General features: G+C 28.2%; 2 protein-coding genes across 2 annotated transcripts; one reads left to right on the top strand and one right to left on the bottom strand.

Annotated features, from left to right (window-relative positions):
- Positions 1-3,602: 3,602 nt before the first annotated feature.
- On the bottom strand, positions 3,603-8,632 carry LOC107066719 (ubiquitin-conjugating enzyme E2 J2). Its single transcript, XM_015321615.2, has 4 exons — positions 7,937-8,632; positions 7,620-7,854; positions 7,417-7,545; positions 3,603-7,287 (listed from the first exon to the last, which is right to left on the bottom strand). Exons 1-4 carry the CDS (start codon positions 8,059-8,061, stop codon positions 7,060-7,062), a joined length of 717 nt encoding a protein of 238 aa, XP_015177101.1. The 5' UTR covers positions 8,062-8,632; the 3' UTR covers positions 3,603-7,059.
- A 162-nt stretch (positions 8,633-8,794) lies between these two features.
- Positions 8,795-10,896, top strand: Tmem98 (transmembrane protein 98). The gene is made up of 4 exons (XM_015321614.2): positions 8,795-9,464; positions 9,552-9,661; positions 9,726-9,858; positions 9,950-10,896. The coding sequence occupies exons 1-4, from the start codon at positions 9,309-9,311 to the stop codon at positions 10,223-10,225; spliced, it is 675 nt and encodes a 224-aa protein (XP_015177100.1). The 5' UTR covers positions 8,795-9,308; the 3' UTR covers positions 10,226-10,896.
- Positions 10,897-20,673: the final 9,777 nt, after the last annotated feature.

Raw genomic sequence — 20,673 nt, 5'->3', positions numbered from 1 at the left:
CATACATTATTTTGTTTTTATTTCTTCGTCCTATTATAATCTGAATTATTTTAACACATTATTATAATATTATTTTAATACTACAAAGTTAATTAAAAATCCATTTAATTTGTCATTCATCACATTATATACTGTCTCATTTTTTCTTTCTTCAATTTTCTTTTTTTTGTTTTTTTTTTATTTTTAAATTTATCTAACTCTTACTCTGTCATTATACGTAGACACGTGTTAACGAAATTTGAGTATATGGTATGACCCATCATGGTTCGTTCCCTTAACACGAAATTTTTCCGACTATCCTTCGTGTATAAACCAATGGCACCTCATTAAAAGGCGTAATGAGTTCTCAGTTCTACAGTTAATTATTTTCAAATGCCTTTTTTCTCAACTTTTTTTTTCTTCTTCTTCTTCTTCTTTTCGTCTATCACGTTACTACCACCGTTACGGATGAATCGTACGTGTGAGGCCCTTCTCATTTTCTCTCAACAACCAAACCTAAAGAAGAAATTTAAAACGATTCTAAGAAATTCCTTTCTACCAAGGCATTTCGATAGACGACACTTTATTTAAATTACCCTAAAATAGGATACGTATCTATGACAAAACCTTAACTCATTTCCGGTATTAAAAATTGATCGTTCGTCGTTAATACATTTTTTCAAATTATTTTTCATTTAAAAAAAAAAAAAAAAATTCAATTCAATTTTTACACCTATTTTTATACCTAACCTACAATTAAAAAAATATATATATTTATATAGCACACACAATTTGATTTTATTGACAATTGTTCAATTATATTTATCATATTACTTTTAACAATAAATTGTATCATTCCAACAACACGGTTTCTTCTAACACGTTTCGAATGTACACGATTTACATTTTGCGGCAATCCCTCAAACAGGAAGGATTCGTAAACAAGCCTCGTAAAAGAAGAGCCTCGTAAAAGAAGAGTCTCGTAAGAGAAGAGCCTCGTAAGAGAAGAGCCTCGTAAGAGAAGAGCCTCGTAAGAGAAGAGCCTCGTAAAAGAAGAGTCTCGTAAGAGAAGAGCCTCGTAAGAGAAGAGCCTCGTAAGAGAAGAGCCTCGTAAGAGAAGAGCCTCGTAAGAGAAGAGCCTCGTAAGAGAAGAGCCTCGTAAAAGAAGAGCCTCGTAAAAGAAGAGCCTCGTAAACGAGCCTCGTAAAAGAGCCTCGTAAAAAAGCCTCGTAAAAGAAGAGCCTCGTAAAAGAGTCTCGTAAAAGAGCCTAGAAAACGAACCTCGTAAACGAACCTCGTAAACGAGTCTCGTAAAAGAGCCTCGTAAAAAAGCCTCGTAAACGAGCCTCGTAAACGAGTCTCGTAAAAGAGCCTCGTAAAAGAGCCTCGTAAACGAGCCTCGTAAACGAGCCTCGTTCATACAAATACAATAATACATAAATGTGTTACTATAAAAACAAAATGTATCCAGATTTATATATGTAAAAATTAGTATGAATTATCTAAAATAATGATGATAATAAATTAATTATGAATGAATATAAATTGTTGAAAATTATAATGATCGTAGAGAAACACGTGAATCCTATTTGGCCAGGAATCGAGCCGAAACCAAATTCAATTCTGGCGCCTCGCTTTTAATGATTTATGTTATAAGGGCGTTCGTAACACGTTCAAACCCTAAAAAAAGAAAGAAAGAAAGAAAGAAAGTAAAAAAAAAAAAAAACTTCCGAAAAGAGGTCTACGACTTCCTTGTTATTTCGTGGGTTATAATAAATAACTGTTTGCTTCTCTTTTGCGGCTTGTTTTCATAGATTATCGTAGATTTTTTGTTTTCGTAACATCTAGAAAAAAAGGGAAGAGGGGGGGGGAATGGGAGAATTGATCACGTACTGTTATACTTATATTTAACATATGTGTGTGTGTGTTTTTTTTTACCTTACATCTTGTCACATTTATTATATCTTAAATTTAACTTCCTCTTTTTTTTTGTTATCTGTTAAAATAATTAACACTAGATATACAATACCACCATTTTCAATATACCTATTTCTACTTCTTCTAAAATCAAAAAAGTAGAATTAATTAATTATTAATTAAATAAATTAAACTTCGTATCATGCATACTAAATATTATAACATATTAACAAGAATAAACAAAACAAAAAAAATTGAAAACGAAAGATTTAAACAGTCTATTTTTTAATATACATATATATATATATATAATATGTCCCCTGTACAGAATCTGTTACAAACATCTCTCTTTAGTAAAAAGATTTTTGTACATGTGTTTTGCGTTATCGGTGAAAATCTCGATATCATATTATCATCATCATAATTACTATATAATTATTATTATTATTATAATAATTTATATAAGGAGCTTCTCTCTAATTGCATTAAATATAATACGTGATATATGTATGAATACATATAAGAGGATGAGTTGAAAAGTTCTGAGCTTACTTTTTTATAAAAGAAAAAAAAACTTTTGAAATTACGTTGAAAAATTAAACATAAGTTTGATCAAAAAAAAAAAAAAAAAAAATAAACAAAATAAAGAAAAAAAATTGTTTCAACGTTAAGCTGAAAACTTTTCAACCTACCCTACCAATACGATTATGAAAATTATGATTGTAAATGGCGTAGATAATAACATTAATGAATTTATTTCATTGTCTCATTATAATATTACTATTATTATAACTATTATTATTACTATTATTATAATTATAATTATAATTATGGGAAGAAGTTTTAAGCTCCTTAATTCCAAAAGTTTCATTTTTAATTGATCTTAAAGGCACGCTTACATCTAATCTAATTTAATATAGGAAGCTAATCGAAAACTATTGTATATATTATATATAAAGAATAATTAGATGAAAACAAATTTTTATACATTCTTACACACGCACGTATGCATGCATGCATGCATGTACGTATGCACACACATACACATTGCGAATACGCTATGCAAATAAACGTCATTGTTTTAATTAATTATTTTTTTGTTAACGATCAAGTACACGTTCGTTTTAATATATATATATATATATATTGTTATTTATAAAACAATTTAATGGGATTTAATTTAATGAAAAAAAAAAATATAATCATTGTTAATTATAAATAAAACATTATAAATTATGTTTTTTGTCAATATTTTTATAATATCGATTTCTAACACCACTTTTCATATATTAAATGATCCAATATTATATATTTTTAATTAATATATTGTATATTAACAATATTGAAATATCAAAGAAAAATTTGTATTTTATAAATATTAACAAATATAATAATAATAATAATAATAATAATAATAATAATAATAATAATAATAATAATAATAATAATAATAATAATAATAATAATAATAATAAAAATATGTATATATATATAATAAAATTCAAAATTACAAAATCAAATAAGAAAAATAATGTTGAAACAAACATGAATAAAACAAAAATATGAATGAAAAGAATATAAAGATCGGCAAAAGTAAAAGTATTTTTTGCTTATAAAATATCTTATAAAGAAGAGAGAGAAAGAGAGAGAAAGAGAAAGAGAGAGAGAGAGAAAGAGAGAGAGAGAGAAAGAGAGAGAGAGAGAAAAAAATAAAACCAAAGCCACTTCACAGGATGTGTCCTTCCTCCCGAGAGCACTTGGACAACGAAGCATTCAGAGAAAACTAAGGTTTTATCGTTTTACGAACACCATCCACTGTCTCCAAGAATATCGTGTCTTTTTTCTCTCTTTCTAACTAAATAAGTATATATATATATATATATATATATATATATATATATATATATATATATATTAAACATGTACTTTTAAATCGGTCAAATTCAACCATTAAATGTAAAAACATTTTATCGTGTTGAATTAACAACATCATTTTCATCATTTCTTTGACAATTTTTACTTACATATTTTAATTATATCGTAATTATCATAATATATTTTATTGATTATTATTTTTTCTTTCTTTTTTGACTTTTTTTTGGTTTTTATTTTTTTTTTTTAATACGATAATCAATTGTAATATTTCAACGAACGTGTACGTAATTAAATCGTTATCATTATATTTCTTTTATTGTGTGATTGATATTTATCGGGTCAATATTTATAATAAAATAATTATTATTTAAATATAAGCGATTAGTATTATAAACTGATTATATAATATTATTGATTTTTATATTCTATTGAATATTAATAAATAATTTGTCAATATTTTATTAATAGAATGTGGTCAATATTAATAAATAAAATGATCTATCAATAAACTAAGACAAATTTCAAATGTAACTTTACAATATTAATAAAAAAAAAAATGTAATTAATTATATCAAAGAAAATCTTTGCACAAACTGATCATGTAATGTTATGTAAATGTAAACATTTACAGTTAAATGATACAAATATTGACCCAAATAAATAACTAAAATTATTTTTTAATTTATCATTTTCTTCTTTTTTCTTTTTTTTCTTATTTGTGTTTGATATGTTTGAAAATATTTCTGTGCTATTTTATATTGGCGCTCGTTTATATTATTATTATTATTATTATAATAATATAGGCATTCTTATATTATTTTCTTTTTCTATATATATATATCATGTATTTTATTTATTATTATCGTCATAATTCTACGTAGATTGTTTCAATTAATTTTATTTATAATCAATCTTATTTCATATCCATTTGACAATTTTTTAACAATTGTGTTTAAATATTTTTAATAGAAATTTATTTTGAATATATAATATTTTTTAATATATATATATATATGTGATTTTTTCAAAGATTACAAAGTTAAACATACAATTTGAATGATCAGCGAGAGAATTGAATTTCATTTGTAAAAATTCATACATATTTAATATATTTAAAAAAAAATGGAGATTTATTAAAAAAGCAATTGATTATTTTAATATACGATTTGAATTTAAATTATGAAATATTTTAATTAATATTTTACTTGTTTAATATCGAATCATGAAATATATCTTACCAACTTAAAATGTGCCTTGTACCAAAAAAAAAAAACAAAAAACAATAGCGATAAGAAGAAAAATATTTTCATTATAAAATAACATAATAATAATAATAATAATAATTGATATAATAGATTAATAACAAAAAATCATGTATTATCAACAAAATTATAAAAAAAAAAAAAAACAACAACTAAAAATCAAAAGTAACTTAGATTTCAATTTATAGATTTAAAAAGGAAGATAGACGATATAATATATTTTTATTAAAGCGATTCATTATATTATATTTAAATCTTTTCTCTTTTTTTTCTTTCTTTCTTTCTTTCTTTTTTTATTCTTTTTAAGCGGAAGAAATATTTATATATTTATATATTTAAATATATATATATATCAAGTAAATTGGAATAAATATAGTTAGAAAATAAAGAAAAATTCAATCGTCTTTGCCTCTGATAGTTCATTTTCTTCTAATCGATCATATATAAATTATATTTACATTTGATCTTTAATAAAAATGAATCAAATATTATATGCATATGATACTTAATTCCCCATTTTGTCGCCTACAATAATATCGTGCGAGATTCGTGATTAAGAAATCAGATTAAATTGTAAGGACGAGAGTATCACGAATGAGAACTGTGTTACATCGAATGGACCAAACATAAACAACACTGGCTCAGACTCATGGCTTTTTTTTTTATATCACAAAACGTGTACAATTTATACAACTTCCAATGCTTAATAACCGAACTATGAAATGGCTTGATAATATATATGATCTACCCTTGTTGTTGATTATGGCACACTTCATTGAAAATTAAATCGTAGGACAAGGAATTTATAATAAGATCCTGATATATATGATATTTTGTAATAAGTTAATAATAATAATAATATATGAAATTTCTTTTTTCTATATATTGGCACACATCGAAGAGGCAAAGATTGTTCGATCAATGAAATTTGTGCACTTCTTCTCTTCGTTCACTTTATTATATAAGATTTCTAATGTATATACTTAAATTTAACAATCATTCAAATGAATGCTTCTATCGACGAGCAGATGACAAAATTTGGTTTGTCAAAATTGATGTAAAGAATATAAACAATTTTTCTTTTTTTTTTTCAAATTAACTTCATCGAACATAGGAAGTCTTTATGATTATAAATTGGATGATTTTCTGTTCAAAATTCGATTCGATTCGATTCGATCATTGATAAACTATACTTTGGAAGTTTAAATAATAATAATAATAATAATATTAAAAATACAAAATGTGGATGTTCGTTAAATGTTACAAAATTGTAACGATTAACAATATTTCATATTCTAAATGACTTCTCTTACGTCAATGTAGAAAGACTGTTGTTACAGATAAATCACAATTAACATTGTTAAAAATAATGGATGTTATAATACATTTTGGATCTTACAATTACCCCTGATATAAACATCTATCAAATGTCCATGACTAACATCGATCAAAGATTAATGAAGGTTTCCACACACAAATTCGGCATAGATCAAATAGGCAAGTCAATGTAGCTTACATTATCGGCTAATTTTCTTTCTTTTTCTTAAGGCTTTTCAATATTTTCAATTGTAAAATCATCATTGGAAATATATATGTAAGTACTTATTGAAAATTTATTTCAAATTTTTCGTAGATCATCTGTTAAACATAACTTTAACAATACATTATATAAAGATGCAATATATATATATATATAAAGATTTTTAGGCAGTTAAAATATGTTTTCACTTTGTTAAAAGTCGAAGACAAATTATTTGGAAGAAAGTACAATTGCATGACAAACCAAAGGTATAAAAAAAAGAAAAGAAAAGAAAAAAAAAAAAAGTAAGAGATATTTCTAACGTCTTAACAATTCAGTATTATTAATACAAAATCATCGTCTGTCTTGAGAAGCCTTAAGTAAAAAAAAAAAAAAAAAAAAAATGTGTGCATCGGTAGATCCGTTCGTACCGTCTTCATTATTATCTTTTTTTTTTTTACAAAAAATTCCTTTTGTTTTCTTCTTCTTTTTCATATCTTAATATCTCTACTCACTTTTAGTATATTCTGTTGCAATACTCCTTAATACATATTTAACTATAAGAGCAAATGCTGCGAAACCAACAAGAACAACGAGATTAGTAATTGCACCGTGTAACGGACTTTGTTCTCTTTGTAGTTGATCTCGTATTAAGGAAGAAACTTCTGCTGCGGTAGACTGATGCCTTGCTTGCTTTTCCAATTCTTTTCTATGTTCTAATTCAGCTTTGATGACCTATGATAATTAAAATAATATTACATAACAGAGAGAAGTCATTTAATTGAATGTTTTGTATTATTTATCTAATCTAAGAAAAAAAAAAACATGCAAATTATATATAAAAAAAAAAAATTGAATTATTACTTCAACAGTTTCAGGAAATAATTCACAAAACATTTTGTCACGTAGATTATATTCCAAGCTTTGCCTAGCCAGTTCTCTCTTTTCATAATCTGTCGTATTAATACTGCCAAAGGTTGGACTCTTTTCAATCTGTAATTGATAATTACATTTTCAATCATTTACTTTACTTATTTGATATTTATAATGTCTACTATTTAATATACCATAAAACTAAGAAGTCCTGTTAGAATAGTAGACACGCTCCAAGCAGGATTCCATGTATCTGGATGAAAATCAGTGTTGGATAGACAAAGTTTCGTATTAACTTTGAATCTACCATTAGGAGTAGTCATGTAAATGCTAGGAGGTTGAAATGGAAATTCTCCAGGAAATATAAGTTTTCCATGATAAAATCCTCCCTCGTAAGGTGTCTTTTCTGGTCCTTTGACAACGTAATGCCTAAAAGAATATAAATAATTGTTAAGAGAAAAAAAAAAAGGAAAAATGTTAAATACAATTAAAAGAATAATCATTGTGTTACCATTCTAATATGTTAGAAGGTACTGGTTCAGCAAGAACATATGGCACAGGATCTTTTTTAAGACGTAAGTAATCCTGCTTTAAGCGAGCTGTCGCACTATTAGGTTTTTTATTCATTCTTACCATATATAAGTTGTAACTAAACTCAACACTTTAATTTGTCTTCTTAATCTGCTTGTCATATACACACACCCGATAACAATTGGAAGAATAAATGAACACGAAGTAAAATATTTCAAGTATCAATAATATTAATAAACCTAACCTCAATAACGAATTAATAAACGTATCATTTACAAAACAAAACAAATTAAATGTTAATATTTATCTATATATATATATATATATATATATCGTAATATATGTGAATAATATTAATAATAATAATAATAAAGTTCAAATTTAGGTTAAGTTTCTTCTAATTATAAAATTATTATATATTCTTTGAAACGTAATAAGAATGAGTTGTCACGAGAAATGATAAATATGCATAAATTTTCATTTGAACGTTTAAATGATATTAATTAGATTATTTAAACTTGTGTTAAAATCGTTTAAGAAAATTCTATCCATTTCATGAATAATACTAAATACGACACTGAATTTGACAGCATCCTTTTCAAACACTATTTTCGTTTCTGTGAGAAACATATGACTCAGAAATATTCTTCTAACAGGGTATTCTACGCAGTGCTGCCACGTTATAGCTTTTAAAGAATATATATATATATATATATATATATACACACACCCTAACCTAACTACTCTCACTCATATATATTATATATATGCTAATCATACCATGTAACATACACATATGTAAACATGTGTGTATATAAGTATGACTTGAAAAGTTTAAGCATACAATAGACTGTACCATTGATCATATGTATACATTTAATATATTCTCCATTTTATTTGTAATACATTATATTATATAACATATGTGTAATCTTATGAATGAATTAAATATGTTTATGATAAATACATTCATATTGTATATATATATATATATATAAGTGGAATAGAACAATATACATGATCTTACATAATGTTTGATATGTCCAATAATGAAATGTTTGTTACTGGTGAATTGAGCATAAGATCCGTGACAGTCTCTGCCTCCCACCGTCTGTCACTAAAGAGAATGGATAGCATTGTTGATAGTTCAACCATAAAACGTATTACTGTATCATCCAATGTTTTATTTGACAAAATAAAAAAAGAAACTTTAACAGTGATTAGTAGATGATTTAATGAAATCAAACATTTCTATAAATGTTGTATTTTAACATTTGATGTTATATATTATAATAATTATTGGGGTAATAATTAGATATAATTTTATTAAAAAGAAAAGAATCAAATAAAACATGAGTTCACCGGTGTCAATAAGTAATTCAGCTTCATTGACTGGTACCAATGGAATGGAAACAATAGTAGCTGTTGCACTCGGTGCACTTGCTGCAGTTTTTCTTGGTGCACTCTTGGTACTCCTTGTTATTTGTCGCAGACAACGTTGTTATTATGTTAGTATATTGATTAATTAATTGATTAAAGCTTGTGTTTGAATATATTTGATGTGAATTGTTATTTGTTGTTGTTGTTAATTTTAGAATCAAAAAGATTCACCAGATCTCAGTTCGGATTTGTTGGAAAGTGAGAATAATCCTGAATTAGGTTTGGGTACTTGGGAAAGTGAGGAATGGCTTGCTGGTGCTGAAAGGTATAATAATATATTCATTTGTTAAGTTAAACATGTGTTATATATTGCTTTGTTTATATCGTAGGTGGGTTGATGATGCTACTGGTTTAGCACCACCTTGTATTGCAATACTTCGTTCTTGTCATGCATTGGCTGCAAGTCTTACTGCTATCGCAGGAACAGTAAATAGCAATACAGTACCATTGGAAATAGTAGATGTTTGTATTTATTTCATTATTCTTTTAACTATTTGCTATATTAACGTTAAATATTTATTTATTATATATGTATATATTGATATTTATTTAGGTTGCTAGACGTATTCCACCCCGTGTAGATGACGTAGTCAGAAGTTTATATCCACCATTGGATGCAAGACTATTGGAAGCCAGAGTTGCTGCATTGGTATTAGCTGTTACTCATTTAGCATTAGTAACTAAACATGGTGTTCCCAAAAGTCAAGCTAGAAAATTAACTTTCATCGATCAAGCATTGAACGATATGGATTCGCATTTGTTAATATTAAGAAATGCTGCATTAGCACAAGAGGCTGTATGTTCTATTCCAGCTTCTACGTCGGTCTAAATTATTGTTTATGATTGAACAACTACAAATTAGCAGTATTTTTTTTTATAAAGGCACTCTTATTTTTTTAACGATGCCTTTATTGTATTTTATAACGATATTAAGATATTTTAGAAATTTTTCTATATAAACGTTTTATAAAAAATAATCTATTTTATAGATTAACCGTTACGTTTTTTGAGATAATTCGTTTAATAATATAAAACATGTGAATTAATAGATTAATTGATGTGAAAGTAATCTGGTACCTGATAGTAAAATCGAATGAAAAATATAAACTAGGTTTAACACCATCTAGGGAATATTCGTGGAAATTACAGAAAACTTCTTTATCAACGAGAGTTTCTCCATTTCAAATTTAAAATAATATTATTGTTAAATTTGATTAAAATTTTATATGTAAAATATAATTATATTTCAAATGAATTCTGTAAATGTATTACAGAACAGAGATTATGGTTAGAAACTCATGGGATTTGATGAAATATCAAATATGATAAATAATACGTATTGTTATAAATAATGATCAATGATATATTGCAATTAAGATTTTTATGTATAGTTTTAATGTCTTCCATATTACATATATATTTTATAACAATTTACATTGTGCTGCTACTTCATATTGTTGCAATATACTAATGAATAAATCAAATTATTTTTTAAACAAATGTTATTATTTATTTTGTAACTACACTAAGAGTACTGCTATTCTAACACGTCTATTAGAATTAAAAAGAACAAGAAACAAAAATGAACATTAAATTTTAAACATTTTGTATTACTTTTGAGTATCTGTAAAAATTTGAAAATGATTTAATACATTTACAATTTTATTTGCAATGTTAGTAGTTGAAGCGTTTTATATTACCTAGGGGTCCAGGAACGCAATCGAGTTGAAGACAGTCATCTGATAGACTAAAAAAATAAATTCATATTAAAATTATTTTCTATTCAAAGTAAGTTAATGTGTATGTAACGATTAAACCAATGTATATGCGTTGAAATAATCTGAAAAATAATTAAAGTGTATTAGAATAATTAAATAATAGTTAAATATTCGATAGAAGTATCGATTATTGTTTAAAAGAACGGAATATATTTTCGGAGTACCTTTCTCTTCGAAGTACACTTATAGACTGAGCCGTTGTTATTTTATACGATTATATGATAAAGGGTTGGAGATTAAGATAGAAAAGAAAAACAAAATAAAAAGAGACTAAACTTTTCGTAAGGTAGGAACATAAAGGGCATCGTTTGATCCGAGCACACATGCTCCTCCTACTCTCTTCCTTTCTGCTCTTACCTTTTTACACAAACACACACACATACACACATATATATATACACATGCATACACAGAGAAAAAGAGAAGCTATCGAAGGATCGAGAAGCCGCTGTCGGTCCAGCAGCCACTCTCGTTCGAATTTTTCTTTTTTCTCTTCCCGCGTATAATCGAACCCAGCGAGACCACCGCCTGGCATGGCAGATGTCCCAGACAATACTGACAATAATTGCCTGATTTCGTAAAACCTTTTCTATCTTTCTCTTTCTCTCTCTCTCTCTTGCACTCACACTCTTTCTCGTTCATTTGCAGCAGCGAGATAGAAAATCAGAGAAAGAAGGAAAGAAAGAAAGGAAGAGAGAGAGAAACCTGAATTCGACTATCGATATATCAATCTATCGATTATCGAACTATCGATATATATCGAACTTCAATATATCGATTATCGAGCTATCGATATATCGAACTTCGATACATCGATTATCGAACTATCGATATATATCAAACTTCAAAATATCGATTATCGAACTTCGATATATCGATAGTACGATAATCGATATATCGAAGATCGATATATATCGATTATCGAACTATCGATATATATCGAAAATCGAACTATCGATATATATAGAACTATCGATATATCGAACTTTGATATATCGATTATCGAACTATCGATATATATCGAAAATCGAACTATCGATATATATCGAACTTCGATATATCGATTATCGAACTATCGATATATATCGAACTTCGATATATCGATTATCGAACTATCGATATATCGAACTTCGATATATCGATTATCGAACTATCGATATATATCGAACTTCAATATATCGATTATCGAACTATCGATATATATCGAAAATCGAACTATCGATATATATCGAACTTCGATATATCGATTATCGAACTATCGATATATCGAACTTCGATATATCGATTATCGGACTATCGATATATATCGATTATCGAACTATCGATATATATCGAAAATCGAACTATCGATATATATCGAACTTCGATATATCGATTATCGAACTATCGATATATATCGAACTTCGATATATCGATTATTAAACTATCGATATATCGAACTTCGATATATCGATTATCGAACTATCGAACTATCGATATATCGAACTTCGATATATCGATTATCGAACTATCGATATATATCGATTATCGAACTATCGATATATATCGAGCTTCGATATATCGATTATCGAACTATCGATATATATCGAAAATCGAACTATCGACATATCGATTATCGAACTATCGATATATATCGAAAATCGAACTATCGATATATATCGATCCTCGATATATCGATTATCGAACTATCGATATATATCGAAAATCGAACTATCGATATATATCGATTATCGAACTATCGATATATATCAAAAATCGAACTATCGATATATATCGAACTTCGATATATCGATTATCGAACTATCGATATATCGAACTTCGATATATCGATTATCGAACTATCGATATATATCGAAAATCGAACTATCGATATATATCGAACTTCGATATATCGATTATCGAACTATCGATATATCGAACTTCGATATATCGATTATCGAACTATCGATATATCGAACTTCGATATATCGATTATCGAACTATCGATATATATCGAAAATCGAACTATCGATATATATCGAACTTCGATATATCGATTATCGAACTATCGATATATCGAACTTCGATATATCGAAAATCGAACTATCGATATATATCGAACTTCGATATATCGATTATCGAACTATCGATATATCGATTATCGAACTTCGATATATCGATTATCGAACTATCGATATATCGATTATCGAAGTATCGATATATATCGAAAATCGAACTATCGATATATATCGAAAATCGAACTATCGATATATCGATTATAGAACTATCGATATATATCGAAAATCGAACTATCGATATATATCGAACTTCGATATATCGATTATCGAACTTCGATATATCGATTATCGAACTATCGATATATATCGAAAATCGAACTATCGATATATATCGAACTTCGATATATCGATTATCGAACTATCGATATATCGAACTTCGATATATCGATTATCGAACTATCGATATATATCGAAAATCGAACTATCGATATATATCGAACTTCGATATATCGATTATCGAACTATCGATATATCGAACTTCGATATATCGATTATCGAAGTATCGATATATATCGAAAATCGAACTATCGATATATCGATTATAGAACTATCGATATATATCGAAAATCGAACTATCGATATATATCGATCCTCGATATATCGATTATTGAACTATCGATATATCGAACTTCGATATATCGATTATCGAACTTCGATATATCGATTATCGAACTATCGATATATATCGAAAATCGAACTATCGATATATATCGAACTTCGATATATCGATTATCGAACTATCGATATATCGAACTTCGATATATCGATTATCGAACTATCGATATATATCGAAAATCGGACTATCGATATATATCGAACTTCGATATGTCGATTATCGAACTTCGATATATCGATTATCGAACTATCGATATATATCGATTATCTAACTTCGATATATCGAAGTTCGATATATCGATTTTTAAACTTTCGATATATATAGAACTTCGATATATCGATTTTTGAACTATCGATATATATCAAACTTCGTTTGTTTATATCATAGGTGGGTTATGATGCTACTGGTTTAGCACCACCTTGTATTTTTATGTATAGTTTTAATGTCTTCCATATTACATATATATTTTATAACACTTTACATTGTGCTGCTACTTCATATTTTTACAATATACTAATGAATAAATCAAATTATTTTTTAAACAAATGTTATTATTTATTTTGTAACTATACTAAGAGTACTGCTATTTTAACACGTCTATTAGAATTAAAAAGAACAAGAAACAAAAATGAACATTAAATTTTAAACATTTCATATTACTTTTGAGTATCTGTAAAAATTTGAAAATGATTTAATACATTCCATACAATGTGTACCATTTGTAGTACATGTTAAACTTGATGATCAGGTCACATGTACCATAAATGGTATACGCAGACATATTTATTTAATGAGCTGAAAATCAAATGACCTGTATTACAAGTTGGACTTGGCAGGGAACGTGTTAAAAAGGTGCTTTGCAGCTACGTTGTATTCAATCATTTCCTGAAACAAAGTAAAACGACAATTACATTGAAACAATTCTTGTCTGTTCGGTGTGGTATCTGTAAAAATATAAAAGTTATTAAAAAACATTATAAAATAATTAGTTTCTATAGATGAAATGTGGATAAAAGAAAAGGAATAAGAAAAATTATGATATTAATTAGAAAGTTAAATGAAACTAATTACAATTATAATGTTTATGGTAAGCGGTCTTTGGCTAGATTTTACTTGCAATTGAATGTATAGCATATTAAAATATGTTAAACATTATATTGAAAGTAAAATACCATTGCCCGGGTCTAACCACGTGGAGGTAACCGCTTCTGAAGACCCAGGAGGGATGTGCATCCTGAAGATTACCACATCCGAATATAATTCAAAGGAATGAATCTAACTCTTAGGCCCCACCATAAGAGTACCACCATAAAAAAATCTTTAGAATTATTTTTATTATTTTTAAAAAATATTAAAAAATACAAAATGATAAACCATGAGTGTAACCTAAAAATAAATTTAATAAAATCATCGATGTTACCTAAAAGTAACACACTCTAGAATAATTTCAATATATGCACATAAGAAAATTACAAGTTACGAATATTTTATATTGATTAATTTTTAATCTATAAAAAATATAATATAATAAAAATAAATATATATAATATTAGATGGTACCTGTAGAAAAGAAAAACGATATTAGATAATACCTGTAGAAAATAAAAGAAGATATATTAAAAATAACTATCATACACATACGATGATACTAGAAAGAATCAAATAAAAAGAATTAAAATACTTTAATTATTTTTGCAAGTAATTATTTTATATTACCCTTTACCATAATTATAGTCCTCTTATTATCTGCTTCCTATTATTCTTGGATGTAATATTGCATCGTCTTTATAATTCATCCTGTGAATAAAAAAGTAATATAAATAAATTGAAATACAACCCGTTTACCATAACTCAGTCCTCTTCTGGTCCATATTCCTCTCCTTTTGAATACTCCACTATTATGAGAAACCTAAAACAAGAAGAAACCTAAAACAAAAAGAAAAATAAAGAAGTAGGAAAGGAGTGATGGTTGGTGGGATGAAATTCAAGGTAAAGGACATGATTTCTCTCAGTTATTGGAGATAGGAGAAAACCATGGCTCGCGTAGGGCAGGGTCGCATCCCTGAAGTAGACCCTTTCTTTGCGAAGAAACCAAAGAAAGAATCTACCCGCTACCCATTGAAAAAAGAAACTCGAAACGAATCTGAAAAAGAAAAAGAAAAGATTATTTTGAGGAGCTGAAAAGATGCAATGAATGCATCGAAGGGCAAGTTCCCGATGAAAAACCAACCCGATGCACTTACAAGTGCATTAGAATTAATCATATTCTGAAACAAAATAAAATGAAAATTAAGTTACTAATACCTAGAAAAAAAGATATATTAAAAAATATTATAAAATAATTAGTTTCTATGAATAAAATGAATAATGAAGAAAGGTGTGGGGTAATTGGAAATGATAAAATGATATGATATTAAAGTGAGGGGGAATTCTAATTGGGATTGTACTCTATAAAATCAAATTTTTCAAATACTCGATTTATTTTTGGTAATAAAAATCTCTGGTAATTGGTGGTGGTAATTCCAACGATATTCACCTATAACAGAAAGAAAACTATATTAATTACTTCCATTCTTAAAAAACCACTATAAATTATTGACGAGCAAAATAATAAAACAATCAAAATATCAAATGACCAACGAGCTATTCGCAAAAATTCAACCATGCTGTTGAATTTGCAAATAACTCATTGAGTACATAGTTGCCCTCTTGAGCCACAATTAAGTGGGGGCCTCTTCGGCATTTTGCCTCTTCTTTCTTGATGCCTACTGTCGGACATTCCCTACGTGCGAGCATGAAAAGAATCATTGACCAAAAACATCAATCGTTCCCAAAAAGTATTCACATAATTTAGCATGTTACAACGATCAATGATATAGAATCAGAATTGTCCCTGATTCTAAATTATAAAATGAAAAAAAACCCGACCTAACCAACCCTAACACAACCCTGAAAATAAAAATGTGATTAGTAAAACATCCTGAGCTCTTTTTACATTGAAAATAATTATTACCTTTTGATCGAGAGATATTTCTTCGTCGAAAGGAATATTATTAACCATGTAAATTATCAATTCTATTCTAATACCATATCGTTGTAACATGCCAAGTTATGGTCCTACAATTTAGAAACGACTTCAAGACATTTTCACCCAATTACTCTCAACTGCTTATAATACTAATATAAATGAAATACATTTCATATTACAATACCTATGAAATAATTTCATTTATGTTTTTATCATACATACCATTTTGCAAAATAATTCCGATGTTTGTTATAACTCTGTTAAATAATTATTACAAAATAAATTCGCGTTTACCGTTAGCTATCCTAGCTCGTGGACAATCAATGAACTTAGAGTTCATCGACTGTGCACATGTTACACGAGCACATTTAATCGAATGTCCGAGCAGTTAATTAAGCTAGTCCATGACACTTCGCACTTTTATTATCAAATAATAAAAACGAATTGAAATAAATATAATACTAAAAATGTGCAATGTATTTTTTTTGCAATATTTTTATTTAATTAAATTATATCAAACATTTCAAAAAGACTAAATCGCGATAGTGCGAAGTGTTAAACCTGTTATACTTAAAACTAAGTATCAAATTCATCAAAGATTTTGCGAATTTAATTTCGATTATATCTCGTTCGAGATAGAATCGATAAATAAATCTTTCAAATGGTTGCAAATACCTTTGAATCATGATACATATTAAAAATGATAGAATTATCACAAAATAAATGTACGAGTTAAGCATGATAGAATAAAAAGATAAAATTTTGTGACAATTCTATATAAAAAAAACCCGGAGATGGGACTTGAACTATTAAAGTGCAAGTGTACCATGTGCTTTTCCGGGGTCCTACATACTTAAAATTAAAGTTTCACATTCACTCATAGAATACACACATACCCACCCACTCACTCCACGGTTCTCACACACTCCACCAGGGTGCAAAAGCCTACACTAGAGAGCATGCCCCGGGGCACCTCCGTCACCCTAGTTCAACCGCGTATTTCTAAACTTAAATTCTAAAAGGTTACGTACCAGTTGCTGTAATCGTCTATCAAGGCTAGTGATTATTGCAAATAAAACTACTGCAAAAATACAAGTATACACTAGTATATATATGCATACTAGTTATATACGTGTATATTTCCACAAATAAATGTGGGTGACTCTACTATGCAAAACGATTATTAAAAAAAAAAAAAAATTCGTATCGTACGCGTGACTTTACAAGTTATTTTTATTTTAATAACTTTTACAAAAATGCGCGGTATTACACGTATCGCGAACGATGTACAATGCACCACCTACTACGCACACACAGGTGCAATGTACACCGTGCAATCACTAGCACAATGACAGCCGCCAAAGGAAAACTTAAAAACTAATAACCCATGCAATCTTTTTCTCACCCATACGTGTAACACCTGGGTAACACGCATAGATGAGAACGAAGCGTGCATAGGGGGGAAAAAGGGGGTATTAGTATATTAGTTGCTGAAAATCCTAATCTAAAAAATGATTAATACAATGAAATATATATTCTCAAATAAATCTAAGCGGACTATGACTCTACAAGTCTTTAAGACTTTCAAAAAAAAAAGATATTAAAAATTGAAAATAATTAAAAAACCTCGGACGACTCCTTTGATTCAGTTGGCTGTTCTAATTAAAGAACTGGGCTTTTTATAGCCGCCACTTAATTGCCAGAGTCTATCCGTTCGCGAAAGGGGTTTGTCTTCTTGCTCATTTATTTATAATATCGAAATTAATCGCGATTAAATATACTAATTACGAAGCAATGCATGTAAGAAATTTATTACATGCTTTATTGGTACGAAATCGAGTAAATTAATACTCGATTTCACCACTACTAAAACCCGAATCAAACACGTAATAAAAAATAAAAGTGCATTTAAGTAATTTGCACTGTAAATTAAAATGAATTTAGCCGATAAGACAAGAAGACCTATCCTAAACTAATGAAACATACATACAATGAAATATACAGTTTCATGAGCCATTCCAAAAAAGGAATAATCCTTTTTTGGTATAAACTCATGTGCTCGTCAATAATTTTTTTGGTAAAAATTACAACCAGTAGCTCGTGCCGATTGGGACCTTTCATCCTCGGCATGATTGAGCACCGGAGGGACTTTAAATAAAAACTCGCGGTTTAAGAAGTTCTGCGATGGCTCCAAAACACTCCTACTTCGTAGAAAATGGTCCCAGCTGCATCCCTCGTCCACCAGGTCCATCGGAGAATTTCTTGATGCACTTTCCTTGCACTCACACACTCACTCGCGTGACTCTAATAACGCGATAAACGAATATAAGAAACTATAGATGAGTTTCTTATCGCGAAACCGAAATTTGTCTGATACGACGAACAACACTGACTCTACATACGCGTATTATTTGAATTTAATTTACGCCCGCCCGGTCACTGACTCTACTTCACGATCAAAATTGTACTTTTTAATTAATCGAACAAACACTGACTCTACTTTTAAAAAAAACTGCATTGCACGCAGTCAAATGCAAACACACAACAATTTCACTCCCGGTCACTTCACTGACTCTACTTTCGCGAACAGTCTGTACGACTGTTATAAATAAAAAAAACAACTTTATACGAACAAATACACTATTGTAATTAACTGCATTGCTCGCAGTTATAGATGATTCTAAATCCGTGATATAAAAATAATATAATATAAAAGAACAAACAATGACTCTATTTCGCGATAAAAATTTGATTTTAATTATTCGAACAAACACTGACTCTACTTTTACAACTGCATACCGGACAGTTAAAATATCAAAACCCGACACACGTCTTACCTGTGAACAAAAAACAGAAAAACGAAACGATTAGAATCATTGTTATCATTTAAAAATCATATAAAATTATTGTAGAAATGTTTAATACAAAAGTTAACTTACCTTTTCATCTTTTTAGATGATGCCCGACAGGTATCCCCACCTTTAAAGATGACGATGCTGTAGACGGTTCAAACGACGGAGAAACTTTACGTGTTTCTTATCACGAACACGGCACTGACTCTACTTCGCGATTTAATTTGACTTTAATTATTCGAACAAACACTGACTCTAATTTTTATTAACTGCATTGCACGCAGTCAAAAAATTCAAACACTCACACTGCTTACCCTTCTGAAATAAGAAAAAAGTACAAAACGATTAGAATCATTGTTATCATTTCAAAATTATAAGTAATTATTCAATTAAATGTTTAATATCAAAATTAATTTACCTTCTATCTTCAGTGATGAATGCCCGATGGGTCTCCTACCCTTAGGATGACGATGCGCGCGCGTTTCAATCGAATAAAAGAAACTATCGGAGTTTCTTTACCCGAACAAAACCGACATTTTTATATACGACGAACAAACACTGACTCTAATTCGCGATTTTGTTGAACGATGCTAACAAACGATCCCTTCATTGCCAACACGCACGATTGCAATGGTACTCTGAAACAGAAAAATGAAAAAGAACTATTAATATCATCGTCATAATATAAAAAACACATTAAAATTATCATCAAAATGTTTGATAGAAAATTTATACTTACTTGTAGTCTTCAGTGATGAATGCCCGATGGGTTTCCTACCCTTAAGATGACGTTGACCAGTAGATGGTAACGAAAATAAAAAACTATAATAAAGTTTTTTATTACAAACGCGAACGCGAACGCGACCGAGACGTGTTTTAAACCGACCGCACTACACGTCAAAAAATCGACTGAAAGAATGTACATGATTAAAGTTACTACAAAATA

This window comes from Polistes dominula, unplaced genomic scaffold (assembly GCF_049000335.1).
Source record: "Polistes dominula isolate Pdom_NZ unplaced genomic scaffold, Pdom_raw_medaka contig_32, whole genome shotgun sequence".
Taxonomy (NCBI): domain Eukaryota; kingdom Metazoa; phylum Arthropoda; class Insecta; order Hymenoptera; family Vespidae; genus Polistes; species Polistes dominula.
The sequence above is the reverse complement of the archived record's forward strand: the minus strand, read 5'-3'. Positions and strand labels throughout refer to the sequence as shown.